At 45.6% G+C, this 20,982-nt stretch overlaps 1 protein-coding gene across 5 annotated transcripts in view; it reads left to right on the top strand.

Annotated features, from left to right (window-relative positions):
* The window catches only part of Dmtn (transmembrane and coiled-coil domain 2 protein Dmtn), a 91,020-nt gene extending 87,134 nt beyond the window's left edge, over nt 1–3,886 (top strand). For all 5 annotated transcript variants that reach the window (XM_065445400.2, XM_065445399.2, XM_065445401.2 and 2 more), the window contains exon 10: nt 1,577–3,886. In XM_065445400.2, coding sequence (XP_065301472.1) covers nt 1,577–1,697 — 121 coding nt within the window. In that variant the 3' untranslated portion in view covers nt 1,698–3,886. The remainder of the gene's footprint in view (nt 1–1,576) is intronic.
* The last annotated feature ends 17,096 nt before the right edge of the window (nt 3,887–20,982 follow it).

The raw sequence follows: 20,982 nt of genomic DNA, 5'->3' as shown, positions 1-20,982 counted from the left end.
CATTGCCAATGAATTATCATTTCTTTAATTCAGTTATTAAGTACAAGTAATTTTCTCTATGTTGTCCTTGGTGTCTTTGTTGGTTTCCTATATACATATATACAGGGTGTTTCTTCAAAGTTCAGCACGCAGGACCAGACGTAACATATGTAGGAAAGAAACAACAAACCTTTTGAAAGATGTATTTAACGTTTTCGGCTGGTGGACCAGCCTTCGTCAGAGCACCAATGTACAACTCCAACGTACTCTGACAGTCCACCAGCCGAAAAAGTTAAGTAAATATGTCTTCCAATAGGTTCGTCGGCTCTTTCCTGCATATATATATATATATATATATATATATATATATATATATATATATATATATATATATATATATATATATATAAAGAAAGCAATCACTTTAAGAAGAAAAGAGAAACACCCTGTTACCATTACTATTCCCGAGAAATGATTCAAATCTCAGAACATTGTCAACCAATGTGATGCCTAGGCATAACCTTCTGGACTGGGCAGCACCAGTGCCGTGTTGAGAATCTCAGAGGCCATCTTCTGAGATCTACATCACATCCACTAAATATCAGGTGTCCCCTTTGCCTGCTGTTAACTAACAAAATTTGACAGCTACCAGCCCTGCAACTTTATCAGTGTGCTTCCATAATGGTATACACTACATTACGCTTTTATGACCAGTTTGGCCACAGTGAAAGTTTGTTGCAGTTGGCCTTTAACTGCATAGCCCTGGCAGTTTTGCATCACATATGTTGCTTATGGCATTGAATTGTGCAAATTGGATGTCACTTCTAGAAGGAGCAGCTAATCACAATTACATTTGACTACTTGATTTAAGTGAATTAATGACAGTCCGCCATTTTTTAAGCCTGTGGTCTGTTCAGCAAATAGAAAAGTTAGTTACTAAACCTTCTTTCGCATCCTGTTTCGCAGTGGTAATCCAAAGATGTACAACCTTTCATATGAAGGCACCACTAGTTGTCCCTGTACAACCAGTATACCTGTAGCAGTATGTACAGGTACTCAGAGAAGTTTCCAGTACACGGAAACATAAAAACAAATCTTTCTCTTAACCTGAGCACCACATTGTGTAATTAAAAAGTGTTGTGTAACCTGCAGTTGCAAGTGCAGGATGATAAGCTTTGTTTATCAACTGCTTCAATTTTTTTTAAAGTAATTTTTATTTATTTATTTTTCAGAGTTATGACAGTACAAAACTTACTGAACGAAAAGCACTGTACAATGGGATTAATATGTACTACATGTTTTATGACAAGGCAAGACCAGTGTATAACCTTTCATGCTTGTGCCTTTCTTTTATCTTCTTTTAATTGCCATGTTGAACAGTAGCTGTGAACAGCTTGCAAGTTTGCCATTCTCCTAAAACTTAATTTGCTTTCTAGACCATGCCATCTGCTGTGTGCACTTGTGCACTCTTTCGTAGCACCCATGACATTACCATACTCCAACTACCAACGCTCTGTTGTGTGTGGTGTGTGCTTGTTCCGTATCTTATCAAGATGCATATTTGATGTTCTTTCCATCTTTTTGCTCTTGGACGCAGGTTACGAATTATCACCACCGCTCTTCTGATCCTGGCCATCGTCTCTGCAGCCAAGCAGTGGCAGGAGCTGTCAGCCTGGTTTCGACTACAACTGAACGAAGCACTCGAGCGATGGAAATGAGCAAACGCAGGGAATCGCTGTCCATTGCTGACCAGCCAGCCGCACTTGCGTCCAGGCCGGCCTCCGCGTGGCCCGCTTGTGCCTCAAGTTCCGGTCGAAGCAACGTTAGCGACGGGCGCCAGCTCGGAATCCCCACCTTGAGTCACGCTGAGCCGCGCCGTCAGCGTTGCATTTGACACCAAGCGAAATATGGCCCGCATGCCGAGACTAGCCCAAATCGGAAAGGAGCAGACGTCATCGCCTGTCGGACAAAAGCTCTGCACTGCTGTGCCCTTTCTTTCTGAACTCCCTGGGGGAGTGAGTCGTGCATAGTTGTGTCGTTTCGGACTGTTCTCTGTTCACCCCGTTGCGTGTTGTCTGTCCTTTGAAGCATGCATTGCTGCAGAATCAACTCGCATGACATCGTTTGGAATGGCTACCACTGCACAGTGCTTGTGCTGCTGCCTTCTGCGCGGTGCCGACACAGCAGCCCCCTTCCTTCCTTGAACGCAGCTGCACCCCACCATGTAACAGATAGATTGGTTGGTGCCTTACGAGTTGTCACCGTGGAGAGAAGCATTTGTTTGTTGTTAGCAACTCTGCACACCCAAAATAATTTTGTTTTGTTTTAGTTTAACAGCTGCTTTTATGAGCGGGAGTGGTCTGCGTGTGCAGTAGTAATTTTGCTTTCTTTTTGGTTAGGAGCAGCAAGAGTACCGATTCTCTCTCTCTCTCTCTCTCAGCTTTCCCACACATTTTATTTTGTGCAGTGAAAATGCTACACTGAGACAGGTTTTGTGCAGCTGACAAATTTTTGTTTCCATCCTTTTCACTGCATGAAAGTCTTGACTCTGCCGTGCCACCGCCTGTGCATTCAAGCCAGCTTCATCGTGAGAACTTGGACCTTGAGCCTAATGATGTCTTACTAAATGAAGCACATTGAGAGCTGTCGCACTTCGAAACATTCCAAAGCATATCATGCGAGTGACTTCATAGCAGCTGCTACTACACTGGTTTCCTGAACTTTGTGTGACAAAGTAGGATTGCTGGTCATGTCAAGCTTTTAAGGCGGTAAGCGTGTTGTATACACACTACATGTAGACTGGCGTACATGTGTGTACGATGTGTAAGTCATTCTTTTAAATATTCTGTGATAAGTGAGCAAAAGGGATTTTGGAGTTGTGGCATCAACTGCATGAGCCCTGCCGTTTGAGGCAGGACATTTTACCTCGCCAACAGGCCTGTCGGAAAACTCGGCACAAACTGCCTGTTGCCTAATTTCCTCGGGACAATTGTGTAAGCAGTTCTTCCATGATGCTGCTTTCCTCCTGTTTTTCCCTTGTCCTCAATAGGCCGGGCAAGTGTTTTGCATTTGGATGCTTGGCCCATTATTAACATGCTTTACAGGGCATCATGTTATAGTGACGACAGTGTTGCTCTGCAATCACATTGTTTGTTCTTTTTCTAGCGCTTGGTCTTCATTGCAGCGAGGCCCTGTGTTGTAGGCAAATGAATTCGATGCATTCCAGATCAGACTGGTGATCGTACCACGTAGGTTGGTGTCTGTCATGACTCTTGCTTTGATTTATGCCTGGAAACATGGAAATTCTGTATGCTGCTGTCTTGAGACAGCATCCATTTCATCGGTTCTTTTTTGTTTTTTTAGATGTAGTTTAAAAGCAAGGCCTGATGGCTGCCGCATTTTTACTTTGTCATCTGCATGTGAGCAAAACAAAAGCATTTTAATTCCACTTACATCTGCATGTTTTACGCGGCAGAGCTGTCACTTGCGCAGATGTTGAACGTACTACTAGTGGAGAGCTTGTGCATTTTGAAGCTACAGGATGGTAGTGGTTTCGCAGTTTATAGATATGTCTATATTGGCTTTGCTGCAATACCAAAGTATCGCTCTCTTGTCAAAGAGGAAAATGAGATTGTACGAAGTGAACACTTTTTAACAGCGTCACAGTGATATTGTTATGCTGAAGTGACCTAGGCTGTTTATTATACCTTAGTCTTTGATGACTGAAAAGGCTGTCTAATCGAAAATTAAGTTATTGGCAGTTGTCTTTTTTGTTGGTATTGTCACAGGGAATGTAGATTTGAGTATGTGATGTGTCTAAATTGTATCATTGGCAAATATTGTTTAATGAATCCGAAACACTTCGTTAAGTGTTTCAAAGGTTGAATAAAAAGGAAAGTATACTTGATTTTTTTTTTTTTTACTTGTGTTCGGACAAGTGCATGTAATTTTGCTTTAGCTTGGGTGGCTGACAGTCTTATGAAGCAAAAAAAGTCCTCGTCTCGTCGCTGGGCGTACGCTTCTGCGCTGTACGCATCCACACTGTCATCATCTTTGCATAGAAAGTATGTCTCATATGAGGCACTTCCAATGTGCAGTTCATTACTACAAGCATTAATAAAAGGGCTTGTGATAGATCAAAGCCAGACCAAAACCAAAACGAATCCCTTAACCTTTCGTTACTTGCAGTCCATAGAGGATGTTACAAGTTGAAGTCTTCTTGGGCACGGGCTCGAATGTCATGCCTCACATGGGGAAAACGAAATCACTGTTTGGCCTAAAAGGCGAAACATTGGACTGTGACTGTAGAGTATCGGACTATTACACGAAGGCTCATAAGTTAATCAGTAATAAATATTCCAATAAACATTTACTTGCTAACCAAACAAGAGTGATGTCATGCACCCATAGACACATCGATACAGGGATGGAAATGCTGGGCCAATTGCGCCATCTTGCACCAAACTATCGAGCTGGGCCAACTTGTGCCAAAACGCTAATTTCGAATGAAGTTGCCAAATTTAGCAGGATGTGCATGTTCAATGGCAGCCAAACAGCCATAGACATGCATTTCAGCGTTGGTGTCTTCGGAGTGGGTGTATTTGTTGGCATGTTATGACTAGGCCACAAGAAAATGAAAACCGTTTTGTGCTATACAGTGCATTATGAATGTTTTATAAAGCTGTTACGCATTTGCATATATGCAGACCAGCTAAAGATGATTTGAACTGGCACTTATTTCGTGGGGCAGTCAGGAAGGAAAGCCACAGTGAATGAATAAGGTTAAACATTCTGCTCAGTGTGTAGCTCGTCAGTTTCTTTAAATATTTTAGCATTCGATTTTGCAACCTACTGGTACATCTGCATTGATTAATGGGCAAGCGCCGTGCATGTGATGTTCTGAAGCTATTGCAACATGCCAACAAACAACCTGCTTGCTTTCATGAAACTTCTTGGTTACAAATATCTGATGGCAACTGCAATCATCACTCAAGTTTGCACGCAGGCTACACTATTTCCTCCCAGGCCACACCACACGAAACTGGGCTCTTGTCACCGTAGAACACAAGCCAAGGATGTACGGTTTGATATTTAGTCAACCTTAGCGGCTAAATTGTGATGGTAATTAAACGCTTGGCGAAACCACAAACCTCGAAATTGCGTTTCTCGCAACAATGTTCATGGCATAACTTGCACAGATCGAGTCCGAAAATTTTGATAAACCATCGTTTGGTGCACAAAACATTGGTTGCCGTTTCACATTGGCTTCATGGTGCCTGTGGCAGAACCGTGAATAAGCCTGTATAATCGAGCTTATTCAGAACATTGGTTGAGGACACAGACTGGAAAGCAGTGAACATTTTTATTCCTTTACCGTTTTCAAAAACACCTTTGAGCTTTCTCTCAGCAAGCAATGCGAAATATTTGCAAATGTGCAATGACCAGCACGTCACTTCGCATTTACTCTGCGGTATTCTGCAATCTTGACTGAAGTTCACCAAGAATTAAGAATTGCCTGAGAGCACTACACGAACAGCATTCACTGTACTTTGATGGGTGCTGTTTATGGTGGCCACTGTGACTACTTCTCCTTCATTGTGCATGAATACGTTTAATTAGCTGAATTTATAAATTTACCTAATTGTTGAGATGTGAATGAAAACGTTGTGGATGACATTGACAAAAGACTGTCCACAGCATTTTAAAAATTGGGAGGATGCTTAAGCTTTGCCTTTAAAAGTGGAACGCGATAACATTCAAAGATCCCTGACTGATTCTCACAATTCCTGGCAACTGCAGCCTATGTAACTGTGATGTTTACAGGGAAACGCTGGCGGCGACCGCTATGCACGAAAGTGAGCTTTCTGGTAGAAACGCGGCCTCTTGTGTGAGAGCTGGTACCAGCACCTCCCTCGACAAGCACCATCTTGCATGTGGAGGTGTTGCAAGGAACAGAGTGTGCGCTGTTCCGTGGCCTCTGAGATTTGCGCGTGCAAATCTCGGATGCCGTGGCCTGTCTGTGAATGGTAGAAACACTGGAAAAGGGGTTTGTGAGTTTCCGCATAACAGAATTATGTTTTCTCGTATATTCTAATTACAATCCGACGCTATCGTGTCTGTAGGTTGTGTGTAAGGTGTACTTTACGATTTTTCTGGCCTAATTTACTTTGAGAAATTCAGTTAGTTCAGCAATTTCCTTGCGCTACACTGAAGGCCTGCGTGTTTCGGAATGATTTTTGCCGAAGCGATGGTCGACGCGGGATGCCGACGCCGGATATCCTACGACACGAGGCCCTTTAAAGGGCCCCTCACCAGGCTGCATAGCAAATTTCGGTTATACGCTGGAAGTTGTTACGCGTCCTTTAGGGGGCGCTGTGCCGCGAAAGCTTTTCGATTACGTTCATCAATAGCCGAGGTATAAATATTGCAGTGCCGCGAACCCATAATTTCAGGAGGCGAGCTTCACTGCCAAGAGAGACTCTCTCCGCCTGCCCCGTCTAGCCTTCGCAAGCGAAATTCCTTCCCTGCGTTTTCCCATAGCGGAGCTTGAGGATCGCGGGACGCGTACGTCATGGGCCCCGCCTTCATTTTCTTTTTCTCCTCGCTTTTTTGCTGCGTGGCGCACTTCCGCTGACAGTGCCGCGCGCGAACTGTAGCGCTTGTCCCGTTTCGTGCAGCGCACGATTTTGCGCGCTGTGCACGAGAACATCTGACTAGCGGTGTAAATCAGTGCTGCACGAATACTGAGGTAGACACAAGCATATCACAGAGCATGATCGCACGCTGGAACACGGTAGAAAATGACAGTTTCGGTGTGCGCGCGCGCGACTTCACGACGTGGGAACAAGCAGACGAAACGGAAGTACATCTCGGGCTGCGGTGCGAAGTAAAACGAAAACACGCAGACATTCAAGTTTGTGTTTTATTATTTCTGTAAACATTAGTTCGCCAATTGAACCAAGGTATTACACAAAATGTTGCCTTGGATAATTCTCGAAGTCACGTGTCACTCTGAGCAGGGTGTCTGCCAACCGAGAAAACCGGGATTCTCAGGGATTTTGAATAGTCTGGAAATACTCGGGGAATTTGTGCTTATAACATAGAAAATTAGCTGTAATTTTATTGAAAGGGAACGAAAGTCGCGCTGATGCTGGCTCGAGTAACAGAGAGGAATCGTAACGAAAAATCGTCTTTGACGCCGGGTCGTCGTCTGGAGGAATTGCCAGTGTACATCCAACGACCGATTTTCCGGATGCCCGATTTTTGGGACATGACCGATAACTCTGACGGCTTCGCGGCACCACCACGTGCCCCGTGGAGTCAATGCATAAAAACGTATGAAATTGCGGACGCAAGAACCCTTCGCCGTTCGATTTTCCCGACTTTTTGCCGTGACCGCAGTTCCGAAACGGCAATAATCAAACCCAGCACCGGCGCCATTTTGATTATCTCGCCTCGTCGAACCGGCGCTCTCGCACGCAGATCCGCTGGCAGCCGTAGCCGCCACCGCGGCAGCGCTAGGCCTAGCTACTTCGATGTTCGGTACTGTTAGCAATTCGCCGCTGTTGGAATCCGACTCACCCTTTGTAATCCTCGCCAATTGCTTCGAAGCCTGGAAAGCACGACACGTTGAATTAGGCCGGTTTCCGATGGTAAGCTTTGTCTCAGTACAGTAATCTTACGCGGTGAAGCATACGCAAAGTATTGCAGTGAAGCTTAACAAGTGTGGGATGGAGGAATTGTCACGGGACCCTGTGTGTATTAATTATACACGCGTGCACCCACCATCTCCTGTTCCAGCACGAGCACGATATGCCTAACAAGGGCTACTAAGTGTACTGGCAGGCCTTCAGAGCCTTTAAGGGCAGTAAAAGACGCATTCATTGTTTCGAACTGCCAGATTTTTCGGACGTTTTCGTGACTCCTAGGGAGTCCGAAAAATCGGACTTTGACTGTACGATTGACCAAGGGGATGCTTCAAATGGTCCGTGGGGCGAACGCGCGGTGGAAGGAAGACCAGAACAGAAAGGGCCGACGCATTGAAGAATGAACGGGAAAGGAAGTATGCCGCCGCTTCTTTAATCTTGAGCTCAAAAAGCAATGTTGGCTGACGCCGAGATGCAAGTGTCCCTTATCCAAACTAAAATAAACTCTTTCAAGTAACTAAACGCAACACAGGCATCTTGCGCGGGCTGAGAGTATGTCGGGACAGTTGAGGTTGACTTTCCAGCTGCTGAGAAAGAATCTTACTTGTGACAAAGTTCCGGCCTTGTACAAATAAGCTTGCTATCAGTTGATAGAAACAGCTCATATTCGAAAACATTTGCTTATGTATGCTCTGCATGCATCTCTTTCTATGCGTATTTGAAAATGTTCGGCTGGATTTGCAATGGGCTTTACCATTCTTTTTTGAATATATTTGGTTCACTGTGTATTATACTAATCCCTCCCTTCTGTTTTCTTTTGATTAAGGTAATCATTTCTTATTATTATTTAAACTGGATTAAGTTTTTTTTTATTTTTTTATCATGGTTACTAGAGAGTGACAGCATCAGACAACATTGTGTCAGCCCGTCTTGACATAAAACAACGTTCTGTGTCATTTTGCAAAGGCACTCAGGGAAAACCTGGAAAACTCAGGGAATTTGGAAATGTCAACTTGTTAGACACCCTGATGAGTGACGTCACAGCACAAACACATGTACGTAGGCGCACTAGTACGTATACGTCATCGTAGTGCGGCGCCCGTGAGGAGAAGGGCAAATAGCGTTCGGATTGAAATTTCAGCTCTTTCCGCGGCGCGTAGCGCGGTAATACTAAGCACACACAACAGCTCAAAATGGCGAGACCTGGGGAGGGGCCCTTTAATGCTATCGCATTAAAGCAACCTAGGATTCGTGAAGACTTTTTGACTAGAAAGAAAGCCTGTGAAATAAATTTTTAAAAATACACGCTGTGACTACGGTTCTGCGCAACGAAGGTTACATCAATCTTTACGCGAACCTCGTCAAGTAGGGGCAATGGGGACGAGCGGCCGTGCTTCCTTTCTCGCCGCGTCAGCAGTTTCTTAGCGGGCATCTTGGGTCCCTATCGAATGTGAGGTAGCGAAATCTTGTAATGGTTCGCTTTGCGAACCGTTACATGACTGTGACTCAGGTTTGCACGTTCGTAATATACACAGTGCAATGATGGCGACGTTTAGATCTGAGATTACTCACATTACTGGTGCGGGAACACGTCGCAGGCTCTTTTATATATAATGTCCCGTAACAATATATATATATTTCTTTTTTTGGAAACAAGGATCACACGAAGCCTAGGTTGCAATATACGCCGTTATCGGTCATTTCTCGGGGTATTCCGTAACCTTTGCATTGGCACCTTATGGACTAAGTAAGGTAATAAATGTTAGTTTATTACTATAACTAAATATTAATTGCTCGTTCACAATGAAAGAAGAAAAGCTCGACTAGCATTCAAACAAGCCTGTCAGCATAGAGCAAGCGCTCTTCACGGAAAGCCGTAGGTAATGTTTTCTTGGCCATATTTAGTTGGCACATCCAGTGTGTTAATTAACGCTGGTTTCTGAGAAGCCTGTGTGGGCCTTAAGAGTAAACTAAGTACGCAAGCAACACGCACACACACACACACAATTGTCGCTAAATTTGATCTCGCTGGCGTCCACTGCTCTCAGAGCAGCGGGCTAAATGTTGCATTTGAAAAAAAAAACATAGCACTTCGGATTGCTTGTGTACTTAGTTTACTCCTAAGGCCGTAATTATTCCACAGACTTTGAACTTCGCTTAACATAACCCATAACCTGCTCCTAGCTTTAAGGTCAAAAGAAAGCGCCAAACAAGTGTCAAGATTAAAGAAGACAAAGTCGAAGTAATGGTGTTTCAAATCATTCGATGATTACCTAAACGTCTATTACATCTCACTTTTCTGTCTCTTCGTCTTTTTCATGTTCATTTCGTATCGTATCTCACGCGCGATTACGTCGACTTTGTCTTCTTTAGCGTCAACACTCGGTTGACCTTCTTTTTATTGACCAATGAGACAAATGGACCAACTCCAGAAAAACTGCAGGGCATGGGTAATGTGGTTAATTTTTAGAGCGCAGCGCTTAAGCGCCTGTTATTGCGTTGAGCGTCGGCGTACCCCGGCGTCCCTCGTAACCGAGCAAACTAGCACAGCGAAAGGTGAAGCTACGAACGCGGAGCGCAGCGGGGGACAAAGGGTGGCAATAGCGGAGAGAGCGCGAGGAGGAAAGCGGAGGAGGAGTCTACAGTGAAAGCGGAAGAGGAGAGTATGGCGAAAGGGTGAGGAGGAAAGCAGAGTACGCAGGAGACTACGAGTTGGCGCCATAGTATAAGAGTGCAGCTCTTAGGCGCCCGTTCCTGCGTTGAGCGTCGGTGTCCCTCGGCCTTATCTCGGCGTAACCGAGCGAACGAGCACAGCGCAGGATGAAATAGCGAACGCGAAGCGTGGAGGGGGAAAGGCGGCGATAGCGCAGAAAGCGCGAGAAGGAGAGAGGAAGTCACTTTGAAGTACCACTAGTTGGCGCTCACGTCCGCACATCCGCGGCACCGGCGGCTGACCGGGGAAAAAGAAACAGAAAGCTCGCCTTCGCGCAGAGCGTTCGCCGCAAGCGTTTCCCGGTACAGATTACGGTTGCATAAGCTGGAGTTGCCGGGAAGCGGCAACTATGGGGCCGGTCTATATGGAACCTTTTCGCGGTGTTCTTGTGGGCGCCGCCATATTTAATCACTTGGTGACGCGTCCATTGCTTGCCTCAGCTGCCTTTGTTTCATATGTGCTTACAATGAATGTACATGACGCTGGTGCGGCTCTACAAACCTCTGTTTCAGCGGATATCGTAGATGGTGACTGGGTGGACGACATGCGAAGCTTTGGCTACAGCGTCAAATAACATGCAAGCGCTTTGGGAGCTCGTTACGCTTTGTCCAAACGGCAATGAAGGCAATACGGTGCTTGTAACAAAAGTGGCGCTAAAATGTATTCCAAGCTATCCTAACTTTTCGTTTATGAATTGAATCACTGTCAGTGTGTTTACCTATTCGTTCTTTATTAAGTAAATAATTTTGAGCAGTGGCTTGTCACGTTTCGGACTCAGTAAATTTCCCCGGACGGTCACTATCTGATTATTTATTTTCTTTCTGATAGTTCATGGGTATGCTCAGCTGCGATAGATTTACTGTTGCTGGGCACAAGGCTTGTTGTAATAGCTTGCAGCAAATGCGTATTATCGCCATAGTCGTTCGCTTACTGTGTGGACCGCTACAAAACGTTCAGCTTCGAACATTAGTGTGATGTCGGTGTAGTCGCCATCACCTATGCTTTGGCGCATTGATTCAAGTGTGCGGTCGTTCACTTGATAGGTTGGCGATAGATGAGGCGTAAATTTGCGTGTGAGCTGAGGTGGATGTGCGTAGACAACGCACAAGAAACTGACTATATGTCAAGAAGCGGCGCTACTCCCTTTGTCACCGTATCACGAGCAGTACTCGTGCAGACGTTCCGAGGTTGAACTCCTTTCCCTGTAGGTTAGCGCTACAACGCTGGTGAATGAGCGATTTTTTTTTTAATCCTCGAGAGAAGCTTTGCATCGCGAAGAGCCGGTAACACATGCAGTCCTTAGGCTGCATGTGTTAGCGAACTTGGGTAGAGATTAGCGAACTTGGGTAGAGATTCGTTCCATTCCTAATATGCCAGTCACAATTTTCGCAGCCGTCTTCACTTCACCGCTCCATATTTTGCAGCATGAATGGAGCCCAGTGCGTTAGCGAAAACCCAGTTGCATTTCCGACAGCTGATCGCACATAAGCAAGGCAGACGAGGTAATGGTTTCGCATTCGTGCGCTTTCGTTGAGGCAACGTGCGGCGCGCTGCCGAAAGCGCCATCTCATTTCTCTAGAGCAAACTGCTTCGCGAAAAAGCTCAATATAGCGCCGCGCGTCGTGGCTCTGCCAGTCGGTGCGGTGAAAGTTGCCATGCCTCAATATATCGCGAAATGAAAACACGTATAAAGCTGCGTTCAAATTTCCTATTAGAAAATATCATAATCGCCGATGAATTTTTTTTTACTGTATTGATGCCGATTAAGTACGTGCCGTTAATTTTGCCACCTCTGCGACCAATTACCACATATTGTGGGAACCGTCGAAGCCACCTTTCAGACACCATTGCCTCGCACGAGCCCTTCTTAGTACAAGCGAACTCGCTCCATTTACCAAAAGGATGCCGTAAGGCGGCTTTGCCTCAAGATGTCTTTATGTACGGCGGTGCACCCTTTACAGGGATACAGTGCACCGTGGGTAATTTTTTACTTTATTGGGGCTAATTACGCTCGTTCCATTAATTTTGCCTGCACTGTGACTAATTATGGCTTGTCTTGTTGAGACCCACATTTTGATACCTTTTCAGACTTGCTACTACGTTCAACAGGCGCGAAAGGGCGGTTTCTTTTTCTTTGGAAGTGGTTACAAGATACCGAGATCTTGGTCTGAATAAGTTGGTGGTTCATAATTAAAAGACATTCACGACGCAAAGTAGACGAGGACAAAGAACAGTGACAAAGCCCGTCCTGTCGTTGTGTTTGCGCCATGATTTTTTTTAAAATTACGACCCGTGTGAAGTTAGCTAAGAAAACCTTATCTCCAATATAAACAACGTGCTTTGTTCACCAGGACGCCGGGGAAACCTACTACGGGCCTCGTATACAACACTAAGAGAAAAGACGAAAGTTCTGTAAGTGTTTGCAGTACTTCTAATCAGGTGAGTAACGTTACTTACAGTTTCGCCACACATTGAACTTAGCATGACTCCCATTTCACCCAAATATAAACTTTGTGTAGCGTTGAGTTATCTCGGGACACTGGGAGGCATATCTGGCAACGACCATATGGCACTTCCGAATACTTGCTTAAGAATTATTTTTCAACGGCTGTATTTGATTCACACGTATTAACTTCGCATACAGATTTGCGATAGTGTGCTCCGTGTTTTCGTTAAGTTCGATCTCTTGCCGGTTATAGTCACGCAATAGCAGTGGATTAAATTTTGCACCACTTGTACAACACACGCTCCGGAGTGCTTCATTGCGTAATTTATTGCAAAAGCCGCAATTACGCACTTAACCCACACACACAAAACTTTGTAAGCATACGGCTGCCTACGTACAGCCGTTCATAAACTTCGTTACGCGACAACATGGCCCGTTGCTAGGACACCTGAACCCGATGCACACGACACGCTGATTCACAGCGCCGTTGTAGGCGCTTGCATGCGCCGCGTCGTCTACGCGTCAGAGACGTCGGGGACTTTCACCCACTTGCGTATATGTCGTTCTTCTCCGTGCATTAAACCCTCCTCGCTGCCATCACTAGCGGCTCCGAAGCCATGGACGACTCTACCGCCGGCGAAGAAAAATCCACCAGTGCACAGCCCATAAACAACCCAGTGAAAACACTTCGTCCGTAGGACATCGTAGGGAAGAAAGCCTGTATCCCCCATAACTCCTATAAACAATAACATATGACATATGGGCAAAGCGGGTGGTTGTAAAAGATCCCATATGTTCCATATCAGATTACTGGGTATAGGAGTCATGGTACATATGGATTTTTCAATGGGGATGTCCCGATGTCTTTGCACTATTTCGCACAGAAATGGAACACCCACCGGAATTCCCAAGGATATCGCGCACGGACATGTTTCGGATATCCTATCATGGATGCCCCAAAGATATCGCACATGCATGTACCTTTTTCGGCATACACGTGAATATTTGTCCTCCAAGAGGCTTTGTCTTTGAGTTTCCTTGTAAGAGAATTATTTTTTCTCGCATGTTCGAATTACAGTTGGAAGCTATCATGTCTGCAGCTCATATGAACGCGTACTTTGCGAATTTTCTGGCGCAGTTTACTTTGAAAAGTTTAGTTAGTTCAATAAGCCACGTGCGCGGGGTGAAATGCTTGTAAGAATGAGGAGTATACGGCACCCTCGCTCCTGTGCGTGCACGCATAACATGTGCCTGCAATTTTTCTGTTTTTGGTGCGCGGGGGCTCTGCCCAATGCATCTGTACACAGGGTGTGCGGCGACCGAAATATACATTACAGCAAACAATGTGCAAAAGACACTGGTATATGTGCGTCAGATTTACACATCATGTCCCCATAATGTCCATCGCCGATATGCAAGGGATGTCCGCGGGACATCGATAGTGCCGCCAAAGGATCATGTGAGGGACGCCCGGCGGATGTATTTGACACATATCGAAGATATCCATGTCTCGGCAGGGAAAGTCCACAAGATATCCAGAGGACGTCATTACTGTCACTGGAAATTCGATCATTAAGCGCACATAGCGTATAAAGTGTACATACACAATGTATCTACTAAATTTCAAGGCTGGCAACACTAAGATAACAGGTGGAGCCACCAAGCAGGTATTCTGTGTAGCTTTTATAGTACCGATTGTATTGTGCATTGTGGGAAGAATTCACGAATTTATGTTCCAAATTTTCTGAGTTACAGTGATTTCAGTGAACTGTGTTTTGCTTGTTCATGGATAATAAAGTGGAGCAGAGAATAGCCTTCAAGTTTTGTGTAAAACTTGGCAAAACAGCCACAGAAACCATGGACATGATTCAAACAGCTTACAACAATGATGCTCTTTCTCGAGCAAACTTTTTTCATATAGCATCGTCGTTAATTGTCATGAGGGTTGGGAGGTGGTCATGGACGACCTTAGACTTGGCCGTCCGGTAACCGTCCAAACTGACAAAAATGTTGAAAAAGTGCGGGACAGGTTGGCTGAAAATCATTATCAGTCCCTCAGGATCAGTCCCTCAGGATCAGTCCCTCAGAACTTGAATATTGGTAAGGATACTGTTCGCAAGATCGAGGAAGAACACCTACAGCAGAGGGAGATTTGTTCCAGATTTGTGTCTCACAGTCTGACAACAGAGCAAAAGGAAGACTGGGTACGATGCCTTCGCGTCTGGAGGGGTTCCAACTAGCCAAAAATGACCCAGAATGGTTTAAGAAAATCATAACTGGTGATGAATCACTTTTCCAGGCGTACGATCCTGCCACAAAGACACAATCAGCAGCATTGTAGGAGTTGAGGACGGACGTCGGGATGAAACACTTGGTAGTTTTATTTTACATTATATACACTGAGACGTCAATGAACAGTCTTAGAGTCATTACGGGCCGGCAGCAACTCGGACGCTGTGGCCCGTGGCAAGAAGCTCGAGAGAGATGAATCAAGGAATGCTCTAGGTATCCCCTTGCTGCTCCCGGTCTCTCTTTTAAGCCCTTCGATGTCTGGAAGATGCGTCATGTTCGGCCAATGGGAGAGTCCGTTCAGATGACGCCATTTTCGGCCAATGGTTGGCGCCCGTGCAATGGTGTCATAGCCGGCGAAGAGAGTCGCCGCTTGGTCCCCCTGCGGTCTTGCCTTGCTGACTTACACGCCGTCACAAGAGCCAGGTGGGGCGAAATGGGCGTATGGGGGCTACGCTGCCAGGCCTTCCCGGTACATCACAGCCGTCCTGCTTCGGGACCCACTTTCCTTGCAACAGTGCCAGGCTATCCCCTCGCTTTCTGGAAGAGTCAAGCAGTGAATAGATCCCCCGGCGGCACACGAAGTGGGGGCCACCAACTTGTTTGCACTTGTCGTGCCTCAGGAATGTGGCATCCGTGTTTCTGCATTCCTTACTTAGCAGTGGTGCGATTCGATGTGGTGTGGGGAACTCGAAGTAGCCTCAGGAAACGGCGCCATATCTAACAGCATGGGTGGAGAAGAATTCCCCTCTACCGAAAAGACTCCGCATCCAGAATTCTCGTGTGAAGACAATCATCATCATCATCATCATCAGCCTGGTTACGCCCACTGCAGGGCAAAGGCCTCTCCCATATTTCTCCAACAACCCCGGTCATGTACTAATTGTGGCCACGCCGTCCCTGCAAACTTCTTAATCTCATCCGCCCACCTAACTTTCTGCCGCCCCCTGCTACGCTTCCCTTCCCTTGGAATCCATTCCGTAACCCTTAATGACCATCGGTTATCTTCCCTCCTCATTACATGTCCTGCCCATGTCCATTTCTTTTTCTTGACTTCAACTAAGATGTCATTAACTCGCGTTTGTTCCCTGACCCAATCTGCTCTTTTCTTGTCCCTTAACGTTACACCTATCATTCTTCTTTCCATAGCTCGTTGCGTCGTCCTCAATTTGAGTAGAACTCTTTTCGTAAGCCTCCAGGTTTCTGCCCCGTAGGTGAGTACTGGTAAGACACAGCTGTTATATACTTTTCTCTTAAGGGATAATGGCAACCTGCTGTTCATGATCTGAGAATGCCTGCCAAACGCACCCCAGCCCATTCTTATTCTCCTAATTATTTCCGTCTCATGATCCGGATCCGCCGTCACTACCTGCCCCAAGTAGGTGTATTCCCTTACGACTTCCAGTGCCTCGCTGCCTATTGTAAATTGCTGTTGTCTTCCGAGACTGTTAAACATTACTTTAGTTTTCTGCAGATTAATTTTTAGACCCACTCTTCTGCTTTGCCTCTCCAGGTCAGTGAGCATGCATTGCAATTGGTCCCCTGAGTTACTAAGCAAGGCAATATCATCAGCGAATCGCAAGTTACTAAGGTACTCTCCATTAACTTTTATCCCCAATTCTTCCCAATCCAGGTCTCTGAATACCTCTTGTAAACATGCTGTAAATAGCATTGGAGAGATCGTATCTCCCTGCCTGACGCCTTTCTTTATTGGGATTTTGTTGCTTGCTTTATGGAGGACTATGGTGGCTGTGGAGCCGCTATAGATATCTTTCAGTATTTTTACATACGGCTCGTCTACACCCTGATTCCGTAATGCCTCCATGACTGCTGAGGTTTCGACAGAATCAAACGCTTTCTCGTAATCAATGAAAGCTATATATAAGGGTTGGTTATATTCCGCACATTTCTCTATTACCTGATTGATAGTGTGAATATGATCTATTGTTGAGTAGCCTTTACGGAATCCTGCCTGGTCCTTTGCTTGACAGAAGTCCAAGGTGGTCCTGATTCTATTTGCGATTACCTTAGTAAATAGTTTGTAAGCAACGGACAGTAAGCTGATCGGTCTATAATTTTTCAAGTCTTTGGCGTCTCCTTTCTTATGAATTAGGATTATGTTAGCGTTTTTCCAAGATTCCGGTACGCTCGAGGTCATGAGGCATTGTGTATACAGGGTGGCCAGTTTCTCTAGAACAATCTGTCCACCATCCTTCAACAAATCTGCTGTTACCTGATCCTCCCCAGCTGCCTTCCCCCTTTGCATATCTCCCAAGGCTTTCTTTACTTCTTCCGGCGTTACCTTTGGGACTTCGAATTCCTCTATGCTATTTTCCCTTCCATTATCGTCGTGGGTGCCACTGGTACTGTATAAATCTCTATAGAACTCCTCAGCCACTTGAATTATCTCATCCATATTAGTAATGATATTGCCAGCTTTGTCTCTTAACGCATACATCTGATTCTTGCCGATTCCTAGTTTCTTCTTCACTGTTTTTAGGCTTCCTCCGTTCCTGAGGGCATGTTCAATTCTATCCATATTATACTTCCTTATGTCAGCTGTCTTACGCTTGTTGATTAACTTCGAAAGTTCTGCCAGTTCTATTCTAGCTGTGGTGTTAGAGGCTTTCATACATTGGCGTTTCTTGATCAGATCTTTCGTCTCCTGCGATAGTTTGCTGGTACCCTGCCTAATGGAGTTACCACCGACTTCTATTGCACACTCCTTAATGATGCCCACAAGATTGTCATTCGTTGTTTCAACACTAAGGTCCTCTTCCTGAGTTAAAGCTGAATACCTGTTCTGTAGCTTGATCTGGAATTCTTCTATTTTCCCTCTTACCGCCAACTCATTAATCGGCTTCTTATGTACTAGTTTCTTCCGTTCCCTCCTCAGGTCTAGGCTAATTCGAGTTCTTACCATCCTGTGGTCACTGCAGCGCACTTTGCCGAGCACGTCCACATCATGTATGATGCCAGGGTTACCGCAGAGTATGAAGTCTATTTCATTTCTAGTCTCACCGTTCGGGCTCCTCCACGTCCACTTTCGGCTATCCCGCTTGCGGAAGAAGGTATTCATTATCCTCATATTATTCTGTTCCGCAAACTCTACTAATAACTCTCCCCTGCTATTCCTAGCGCCTATTCCATAATCCCCCACTGCCTTGTCTCCAGCCTGCTTCTTGCCTACCTTGGCATTAAAGTCGCCCATTAGTATAGTGTATTTAGTTTTCACTCTACCCATCGCCGATTCCACGTCTTCATAGAAGCTTTCGACTTCCTGGTCATCATGACTGAATGTAGGGGCGTGGACTTGTACAATCTTCATGTTGTACCTCCTATTAAGTTTCACAACAAGACTTGCCACCCTCTCGTTAATGCTATAGAATTCCTGTATGTTACCAGCTATATTCTTATTAATCAGGAATCCGACTCCTAGTTCTCTTCTCTCCGCTAAGCCCCTGTAGCACAGGACGTGCCCGCTTTTTAGCACTGTATATGCTTCTTTTGGCCTCCGAACTTCACTGAGCCCTATTATATCCCATTTAGTGCCCTCTAATTCCTCCAATAGCACTGCTAGACTCGCCTCACTAGATAACGTTCTAGCGTTAAACGTTGCCAGGTTCATATTCCATTGGCGGCCTGTCCGGAGCCAGTGATTCTTAGCACCCTCTGCAGCGTCGCAGGTCTGACCGCCACCGTGGTCAGTTGCTTCGCAGCTGCTGGGGACTGAGGGCCGGGGTTTGATTGTGTTGTTCATATAGGAGACAATATAGTATGAAGACAATACTAGCGGTGTTTTTCGATTGGCAAGGTGTTGTGCATAAAGAATTTATTGCAGAAGGACACACTGTGAATGCTGCGATGTACAGAGACATTTTACGACGCTTACTACAGAGAATGCAACGGGTCCGTCCGGAAACGGTTAGTTCGAGTGACTGGCTCTTGTTTCACAACGCACCGTGCCACAGAGCCATTGAAGTATAGACATTTCTGGCAAAATGAACGTTTGCATGTTTCAATCCACTCTACTCACCTGACCTGGCCCCAGGAGTATATTTTTTTTCTTTCCAAAGGTCAAAATGACGGTGAAAAAAAATGTGTTTTGAGCCAAGTGTTTTGCTTTTGTACTTGACTTTACTGTGTTTTGGAATAAATAAATAAATAAAAGTTTGACTCAATTTCGGACATCCAAAAGGCTGTGATGACGGAACTCAACACTGTCGGACAAGAGGACTTGAAGAAAGGAATACAGAAAATATACAGCCGTGCAATTGCATGTATACAACAAGGAGGATCATATATTGAAGATTAGCAGCCAATCAAGGCAATTCTCTTCTGGATTATTTTCTGATAATGCCAGACATAAAATTTAGTACACACGCAGTGTAAAGCAACGAACACCAATTCAGTGTACAATATCTGTATTTGCATATGCTATTGGTTTACTCCCACAGTTATCGTAAATGAGTTCAGCTCCGTATATATACAACGGACACCGCGGCGCCAAACCTCTTCGCTATAATAATTTGTTTTGATTTACAGCGAAGCTGTATTCCTCAATGAGGTCACGCAAAGCGAGGTCACGCTAGGCTCAATCGCCTCGGGTGGCGGAGCTGCGCCCTCCGCTGCTGGCATGAGCCTTGTGCACACACCACTATAAGAACAATCGCGCTCCTGGTGAACTCCTGTGTACAGTCGACCAAAAAAGTTTACGGACCACGGGGTCTCAGAAAATGCTAAATATACGAGCAGCCTTTAAAAGTAGCCAGTAAAACCGTACATCACAATGTTGTTCGCATATACCAGTAAAGGCTGGAAATGTGAATACCAGGCTGCATTTCGAGGCTGCGGAGATATTCCGCTTTTTGTCAGGTCTCTTGGTCCGTAAACTTTTTTGGTCGACTGTACATGCAGTGCTGTGAGCGGAAGGGGCAGTAAGCGTCAAACTAACGTCATAACGCGACAGCGTTAAGGGCTCCGTATCGCAGAGAGAGAGAGAGAGAGGAAAGGGGAAAGGCAGGGAGGTTAACCAGAGAAAAAAAATCCGGTTGGCTACCCTACGCTGGGGAGAGAGGGGAGGGGGAGGTAAAGTGGAAACAAAGTAGAGATAAGGAAAGGAAGGAGCATAGACACACAATCACAATCGGTCACTGTCACCGAACACTGTCATCGCAGAGCACACTGACACTTGTAGCACTATCAAAATCTGTTCAGGCTACAGTCGCCTGTCCAGTTCTGTCGCCCTCAAGAACCGCAATAGTGCCCTCGTCGCCCTCTGCTGCGATGGCTTATGATGGCGGTATCTTAAAATGAGTTCCTCTGTGAGAGGTCTTTGGTGAAAGCGCGCTATCGCGGTTGCAAGTGATTGTCTCTGTAAAGTATATCGAGGACAGTCACAAAGAAGGTGTTGAAAAGTCTCCTCGTTACCACAGTCCTCACACGAGGCGTCGTCGGCCCATCCAATTCGGTAAGCGAAAGACTTGGTGAAAGCCACCCCTAGCCATAGTCGACAAAGCAGGGTAGCTTCGCGACGACAGAGCCCAGCTGGAATACAAAGGCGTAGGGAGGAGTCAAGATGGTGGAGTCGGTAGTTGTGAAAACGTCCAGCGTTCCACAAGGATAACGTGATGTGACGGCTGATCATTCGAAGTTTTCGAGCGGCATCTGTCCTTGATAACGGTATCGGCTCCTCTTCGTCGCCTTGAAGAGCCGACCGAGCAGCGTTATCAGCGTGTTCGTTCCCTATGACTCCGCAGTGACTTGGAAGCCACTGAAATGTCACGTGGTGTCCTTTCTCAGTTAAGGTATGAATGAGTTCTCTCATCTCAAATACCAGTTGTTCGTGTGGTCCACGACGCAGGGACGATAGCAAAGATTGCAGTGCAGCCTTGGAGTCACTGAATATT

Source organism: Dermacentor albipictus, chromosome 3, assembly GCF_038994185.2.
Source record: "Dermacentor albipictus isolate Rhodes 1998 colony chromosome 3, USDA_Dalb.pri_finalv2, whole genome shotgun sequence".
NCBI classification, from domain to species: Eukaryota; Metazoa; Arthropoda; class Arachnida; order Ixodida; family Ixodidae; genus Dermacentor; species Dermacentor albipictus.
The sequence above is the reverse complement of the archived record's forward strand: the minus strand, read 5'-3'. Positions and strand labels throughout refer to the sequence as shown.